The sequence below is a fragment of the Hippoglossus stenolepis genome, chromosome 23 (assembly GCF_022539355.2).
Source record: "Hippoglossus stenolepis isolate QCI-W04-F060 chromosome 23, HSTE1.2, whole genome shotgun sequence".
Classification (NCBI taxonomy): Eukaryota; Metazoa; Chordata; class Actinopteri; order Pleuronectiformes; family Pleuronectidae; genus Hippoglossus; species Hippoglossus stenolepis.
Genome location: NC_061505.1, coordinates 14,469,227 through 14,476,887, shown reverse-complemented (window position 1 = coordinate 14,476,887; position 7,661 = coordinate 14,469,227). Strand labels below are relative to the sequence as shown.

Genomic DNA, 7,661 nt, shown 5'->3' with positions numbered 1-7,661 from the left:
ATCATCAAATTTGCAATGGGCAGGCTTTTTAGGCTATTTATTAAATCATTAATATCAAAATGATCATGTGTGTGTTTCCTGGAGGAGTCCTCCTTCCTCTTCCTGCTGCCGTGGCTGCTCTGCTGCAGCCTGTAGGTTTTCTGAGCCTGGGCTCTCTCCTTCTCCAGGACCTCTGTGTCATCCAGAATCTCCAGACCTGGGATCTGACTGATGACGTTCTGTCTGAAGAGGAACAAAATGAAGACAAATGAGAAACACCATTCACAGGACATTGTATGCAGGTTGACCTTATGTATATAGATGCAGTTGTGAGATGTAATGAAGTACAGGTACATGTATTGCATTACAGTACTACATTTTTCATGTATTTGAACTTTAATTAAGTAAATATATTTTCTGGTAATTTTCAATTTGACTTAACTTCATATATCAGCAAATATCTGACTGTCTACAGCACTACATTTTTTACAATGCATTGCATTACATGTTTACGTTCTTTTTTTTATATTTCAATAATGGAACTAGTCCACTGATCCAATAGGAACAGGCAGGTAAGATTAGACCACGCCTCCTGCAGCAGTAGCACTTGTGGGGGAAGATTCATGTAAAATGGATTTGGAAGAGGCCACCACCAAGACTCAGTCGTGAAATAAACCCCGTCCATGACTGCATTTAAAAGAGATGTATGACAGTGTGGACTAGCATTGTGTTAAACAATATACAGGAGACAGAGCAGAGAGTGGGCTGCACTTTACCTTTAAAGGGGACATTGTATGCCCATTTTACCACAAGTTGATATGGTTCCTTGGGGTCTTAATGAAATGTCTGTAACATACTTTGGTCAAAATACATCATATAAAACAGCACCCTTTTTACCCTGTCTAAAACAGCCCTCCACAGAGTGACCTGTTTTGAGTGCCTGTTCCTTTAAATGCTAGTGAGCCAGCTCCCCCCTCCCCCCTCTCCCCTCATGATTTTAAACGATATAAATTACATATTTTATATGATATAAATTGTCAAATATGCATCCCATACTTTGTATTCCCCTTCTGTTGTCCTGGAGTTTTAATTTTCACAATCACATAATTAAATGTCCCCCTCTGCCCATCCACTACAAGCACACAAGCAGATAGACAGAGAGAGAAAGAGAGGGGTGGGGGGGGCTATGAAGACCATCATTTACCCCGAACCCCGACATTCAACGGACAACAACAAGCGGAGAAAGCAGAATCGCGGGCTGACCAGCGCGGAGAAATGCGCGTCCCGGGTGAACAGCCAGGCGGCTGCACGCTTGAGAACGACGCTGCGCGGCGCGGCGCTGCGCTCGCGTCCGGTGTTAACCCGGTGTAACGAGTGTGGGGGGCGGGGGGGATGAGGTGGGGGGTGGGCCAAGGCCATGTAGGGAGACTTCCAGTGTATTGTGACAACACAATACACAGGAAGCTCATTCGAGTCACTCAAGCATGACGTTTCTGACTTAGAGGAAACATAACAAAACGCGCGAGTGTTTTTTTTCCAGAGTTTTTGGGTTGGTAGACATGCCAGATACTCACATTAACCTGTAGAAGCACTAACAAAGTGGAATTTTCATGATATGTCCCCTTTAATACTTTAAGTAGATTTACTTAGTTTTACTGAAGCCATAGTGCTTGTTCATTTTGAACATTGTTGGGTTTCTCTTTTATGTTCAAGGTCTGGACCTTAATATGTAAAGTGCCTTGAGATAATGTACGTTGTGATTTGGCACTATACAAATCAAATAGAATAGAACTGAATAAAGTACTGGACTGTATTAGACTGAAGAGATGTTTGTATTCTGCTCCCACATGTGTTGAAGAAACGATGAAACAGCTTCCAATAGTGTAGTGTGCTACAACACAGCAGCAGCCACAACAGCAGTAATAAAGTAGAATGAACTCAGCTCCAACAGTGTCAACACAAACTGAATTCATTAAAAGAGCTTAAACACAAAAATAACATGTTACTTTTCACTGCTATGGTGAAATAACCCATTGGATTTGTGATGTATACTGTATATAAATGACACAGACAGCAGCATGTACTGTACATGTAGTTCTCATAGTTTGTAAAAGTGTTGGCAGTGTTCAGGTTGCTGTGCCTTCTACTGCAGTGATGGGACGTGACCTGGGTCGATCCACCTCCACCACACACTGAGATGCAGTAGCTGACAAAGCAACAGAGCCATTAAGTTGAATTATATCCACGTTTAACAGACAGAGACAGTGCGCAGGGCAGAGGTGATACGGATGAGGATTGGTTGCACAGTACTCTGCTGGTGTGGCTGTTTCATTACCATTAGTTGGCACTGTATACCAGATTATTACAATGGCTGTTGAATAATAATAATGAACTAGAACAATGCAAACTAAAGTGTGTTAAAATACAGAACTAGTTAAAGGACTTAAGTGGAAATGGTTGGGTCAGTCCCCTTGGACCCTTCCACACCCCCATATTGCTCATCTTTTCCTTGTGTTACGTGCCAGGCAGTGGACATAGTGCTGTGTGTGTTGGTCTTTCCTTCCTGTTGTCCGGTTGTTGACACCTTTGTATTTACTTCAGTGAAGCCCTTTTTTATTTTTTGATAATCAGCTTTGGCCTTTTGTTTGTGGTTTTGTTTAAGAAGTAGTGAACAGTCAGGCCTAGTTTTGTTATATTTATTTCATTTCTTTGGCCACTTCCTTTGTCCCTCTTCCCCACATTCTGTGAGTATGTTTGCAATTGACTTTAATTTATAATTAAAATAAAAGACACCTTTATTTGTCACATCGCTCTGACTCCATCAATTTATTGGTTGTTGTGTGTTACCGTCCATCTTTACTCCTAGTTCCTCCCAGGGCGTAGTGTTGTACATTTGTATGATCTCAGGCGGGCGGTCGGGCCAGAACAAACCACAGGAGCTCAGGCGCCTGGGCGAAGAAACCCTTCGCTTCCAGCGTGACAGCGGGAGATCCAGCTGCCCATCCTGCCACTCTGGGTGCCAGAAGAATAGGCGCCCCTGCGCGCCTCCGCCAGTCGGGGGACGGGTTCAGCCAGATGCCTCGCCCCTCCCGGCGGAAGGGGTTCAGTCCGGCGTGCAGAATGAACAAGCACTATGGCGACAGTAAAACTAAGTAAATCAACTTAAGGTATTAAAGGTAAAGTGCAGCCCATTCTCTGCTCTGTCTACTGCATATTGTTTAACACAATGCTAGTCCACACTGTCATATATCTCTTTTAAATGCAGTCATGGACGGGGTTTATTTCACAACTGAGTCTTGGTGGTGGCCTCTTCCAAATCCATTTAACATGCGTCTTCCCCCACAAGTGCTACTGCTGCAGGAGGCGTGGTCTAATCTTACCAGCCTGTTTCGATGTCTGGTTTTAAATGTGAGTCTAATTCTTGAGACATTATTCCGAAATCATTTAAAACCTGTCGTTATTTGTTGCCCCTTTGCAAACCTGTGAGTAAGAAAACAAAGGATTTGTTTATAAAGTGTAAATAACAGTTTTAATGATGAGGGTCAGACGTTTCTAATACTGGACCAGATGCTCAGTCCTGACTTCTTTTCCAACACTTATACTTTGCTATTACTGGAGTCTCAATAGTTGGTCAAAATAATTCACTGGAGATGGTCAGAGTTCAATGCAGTAGAGTTTATTTTTTTATAAGTTGTAAACCCGAGCTGGCTCCGGAACCCAACTGAAGACTGAGCTTCAAACCCTCTGCTTATATGCTCATCCTCGTCTCTGCTGTTGCCCGTTCAACCAATCAGGAGGTGAATCTCTCCACCTCCTGATTGGTTCAAACTCCTGATTCGTCCGAACCGAATGGTGTCATACTTTCCCAAGTTGACTTTGTCTCCCCCTACAGTTACGTCAGGGGTCGATTCTAATGGTGTATTAAAGTTGTGGTTGTTGGTCTAACTTTGACACCATTATAAATCTTGGAGTTTTGGAGGCCTCTGTTTCAGGCCTTACTCGATTTAGAAGGTCCTGTCTCCAGACTCCATTAGATTCGGGTGATGTCTATCTGCATTTTTTTTTAATTATTACATTTCCACACACTTAATATAGGTTAAAAAAACAATCATTCCAGTAAGGGCACATACATGATTACATTTCTTTATGCTGGATATATGGTGCTGTCTGGTGAAATGCATACAGTTGCAAACAGAAATCTGTTTTACATGACCTTGACCTGTGCTGTGGGTCTTTGTCATTCCCTTAGTATAAGACGTAATCAACTGTAACATTATTAACCTGCCTAGCAACTAATTACATTTTCCTTCAGATGGAGACTCTCCCTGTGTCTGTTGTTAATTAGACATTCTTCCCGGGCTGCATAAAGTTCCTGATGCTCTTTAAACACGGACGCACAGTTTAAGCATATAAGCACACAAAGGCTAGTTTTTCTACAACAGCATTCATTGGTATGGTTTAACTGCGTACAGTGATAGAGGTGTGTATACGTGCAGACATGAAACATTAGCACATGCAATAAAAGTTGAATTCAAATATTAAAGATCAGACTTTTTTTTCTTGTCGGAACCTTTTTCCTCCTTGTGGAAAACTTTCCCATCAGCCTTTTCTTTCCACTTCAAGGTGACGCCACTCAGTCCTTTCTCCTTCAATCTTTCCTGGAGCTGAAAAACAGAAATGGAGGCTATTTGAAATACTTTCAACAGATTCCTTTGCTCTCTAAGACAAAGAGTTCTGTGGTTTTAGTCAATTCGATTCCATTTATATTGCATATATATCATAATATACATCATCTCAAGGAACTTTACATAGAAAGTCAAGACTTTAAAATGTATAGAGAAACCCAACAGTTCCCACAATGAGCAGCACTTTGGAGACTGTGGAGAAAAACTCCTCTCAACTGGAAGAAACGTCTAGAACCAGACTGAATGTGGGCAAGAAGGAGAGGGGGTGTAAAGAGGGAAGAGAGAGAGATATGGGGAGGAGAGGAGGGTGGAAAAGAGGGGATGAAGAGAGAGATAGGAGGAGAGGGAGAGAGAATAGAGAGAGACAAACAAGAGTGATGATTATTAATGGAAATATGTTATTAGTGACAGCAATAATAATAATAATAATAATAATAATAATAATAATATTAATAATAATAATAATAATAATAATAATAATAATAATAATTAAAAGGAGAAGATTAAGAATTATAATTGTTGTTTGTCTGAATCCTGCAGCTCTGGACACATAAATTTGTGATCGTCACATAGCAATCATGCCAAAATCAGGATTTATGTTTCCTGGTCTCAAATAAAAAACTGCAGATCTACATTAGCAATACCTGGAAGAATAATCTGTCAAAAATAATTAAAGGAGTCAACATGATTATAACTCTTCTTTCCATTGTTGTGGCTGCTTTGCATTGTAGAACATCTGTGACTGCAGTTTTTACATTCACTCGTCTCTTCATGGTTATTTGATGATGTCAAACTCTGTAATACATCTGTCCAGGGTCTATGAATGAGTTAATGTTTCAGGGTGGATTTTGGAGACTTGCCTCTTTCAGAATCTGTTCTTTCACAGCAGGGTCATTCAGGTCCACAGAGGAGTCCTGTAGCTCCACCCTCACCTTCACCAACGTCTTTACTGCTGCTTAGACAAAGAACGAGGAGAGAAACAAAACACACGTTTAATGTGGTGTATAGTTTAGTGAAACCTACAGTTATTCCTGTGGAGATAGAACTACTCAGATCTTTGGTTTAAAACACAGAGTGAGGAGCCTCTGGTCTCTAGCTGCATGTTGCCCACAAGACACTTTGACCAGGCCTGTCAGAAAACTCACAAATAAATAATAAGCAACTCAGAAATACAAAAAGGATTCTCACTTGGGACGCTGTAGCAGACAAATGGTTTTCTTTCTTCACAGGAAAATAAGCTCCATTTTCCTCCCTTCTCCAAATCTGAAACACCACATACGACTTTCATCGAGCCAAGTGGGTGGTCACCCTGATACCAGGAGCTGAATGAGTAGTTACTCCCGTCGGACCAGTAAATCTGAGGATCTCTGTACAAACCGATCCATGCCCATTCGAGATGTTTTATAAAGTTCCGTATCTTGTCTCTGTCAGTGTCGTTCCTCACAGTGGCCAGATCTGTGTAGTTTTCTCTGCAGTGCCTCTGAGCCTCAGTCCAATTCTTTGCTGTATTCACCAGCACAAAGTCAGAATCCTCTAATGTTCCTGCAGTTAAGTTTGAGAACAAAAAGGGATTGTTGAGATCACACAATGGTTTTCAAAATCATATCTTATACATTATGTTGTATAGTAAAGATCAATATAAAGCACATCATTACCTCTGTAGCAGACAAATGGACGCGGTTCATGGCAGTTATAATCAAACCATGATCCACCGTAATTCATGTTCACACAGAACTGATTGGCTGCTATATAGTTTGGGTAGAGACTTCCAGTTCCTATATTCAGCTCCACTCTGGTTGAACCCATCTGACCACTTCCAGTCAATATGACTGTACAGGCCAATCCAAACCTCAGAGCTGTGACCAGCAGCAGAAACTGTGTCTTTAAGTTTCTTCATTTCTTCAGTGTTTTCAATAGTGGCCAGGTCTGTGTACGTCTCTCTGCAGTAGCTCTGAGCTTCAGTCCAATTCATTGCATCAGACACAAAGTGGTACTGATGGAGGAGGCATGTGGAGAAGGTGAGGCACCCTGAGGATGAAACCAGTTATTTTTGTTATGTATGAGGACTCAAATTAATCTCTATATTCAGATTTCCTGTTAGACATCATACAAACAGTGAAATTCACTGACCTGAGAGACACAAGACACCAATGAAGATCCCTTCCATCCTGATGCTGCTCTGTGGACTGTCTGTGCCAGTGTTCACCACTAACACCAAACTGAACTAGTTCTAGTGCAGCTTTAGGGAAATGTAACACCAGCTCCTCCTCTTCTACTGAAACTGTCAGTGTTCTGTTGAACTCTTTATGCAAAAAGGCAAAGATGCAAACAACAATTTTTTCTCATTTATCTCTGGAGGCATCTCACTATGCAGATAGTTCTGATCGTATCTGACCATGACTGGTCTCTGCCTCCACCCCTGTGCAGGTGGTGAGTGAATGAATGTCTGTTTGTCTTGCTCACACCGTGGATCCAATGATACCTCTGTGACAGGGATGTTGGAAATGTTTATCTACTAATGTTGTGATCACCTCTAATTCCATCCAATATGTAGATCAGATGAAAATAAGGATGAAAAGAGAAAAATAAATGATGATGAGTATTATTCATAATAATTGTATTATTATAATTATACTGCTATTATCTATAAATTATTTCCATTATAACAACCAGTCTGACAATGTAACCCCACTGGATATTGAAGCCTGCCTTCAGGTATCCAGTGTTCATCTTTACAACATGGATGTGTTCATGGAGACACAATTTGCACCACATGTCTCAGATCCAGTCCTTCTAGGCCCGAGCACCAACTCAGCCCCAGCATGTTTCCTGATCTCAACCAACATGATAACTCTTCTTTCCAGTGTTCTGGCTGCTTTGCATTGTAAATCCTCTCTGGCAGGAGTTCTTTGTATTCACTCATCTCCTCAGGGTTATTTGATGTCATCAAACTCTGTATTATATCTGTCCTGGGTCTATGAATGTGTTTCAGGGTGG

At 41.3% G+C, this 7,661-nt stretch overlaps 1 protein-coding gene across 2 annotated transcripts; it reads right to left on the bottom strand.

Annotated features, from left to right (window-relative positions):
- Positions 1-3,714: 3,714 nt before the first annotated feature.
- On the bottom strand, positions 3,715-6,405 carry LOC118102216 (putative C-type lectin domain family 20 member A). 2 transcript variants are annotated; one of them, XM_035148270.2, is made up of 4 exons: positions 6,320-6,405; positions 5,853-6,206; positions 5,525-5,619; positions 3,715-4,643 (listed from the first exon to the last, which is right to left on the bottom strand). In XM_035148270.2, the coding sequence occupies exons 1-4, from the start codon at positions 6,384-6,386 to the stop codon at positions 4,518-4,520; spliced, it is 642 nt and encodes a 213-aa protein (XP_035004161.2). In that variant the 5' UTR covers positions 6,387-6,405; the 3' UTR covers positions 3,715-4,517. The 2 variants fall into 2 exon arrangements, with proteins under 2 accessions (XP_035004161.2, XP_035004162.2); XM_035148271.2 differs by having other exon boundaries at positions 3,716-4,643; positions 5,525-5,616.
- Positions 6,406-7,661: the final 1,256 nt, after the last annotated feature.

Excerpts from the sequence above, each read along its gene's own strand:
- LOC118102216 (XM_035148270.2), bottom strand. The coding sequence starts at position 6,386 with ATGAATTACGGTGGATCATGGTTTGATTATAACTGCCATGAACCGCGT. Across the intron at positions 6,207-6,319 it reads TCCATTTGTCTGCTACAGAG|GAACATTAGAGGATTCTGAC; the intron begins GTAATGATGTGC and ends ACTTAACTGCAG. Across the intron at positions 4,644-5,524 it reads AAGAACAGATTCTGAAAGAG|CTCCAGGAAAGATTGAAGGA; the intron begins GCAAGTCTCCAA and ends TCTGTTTTTCAG.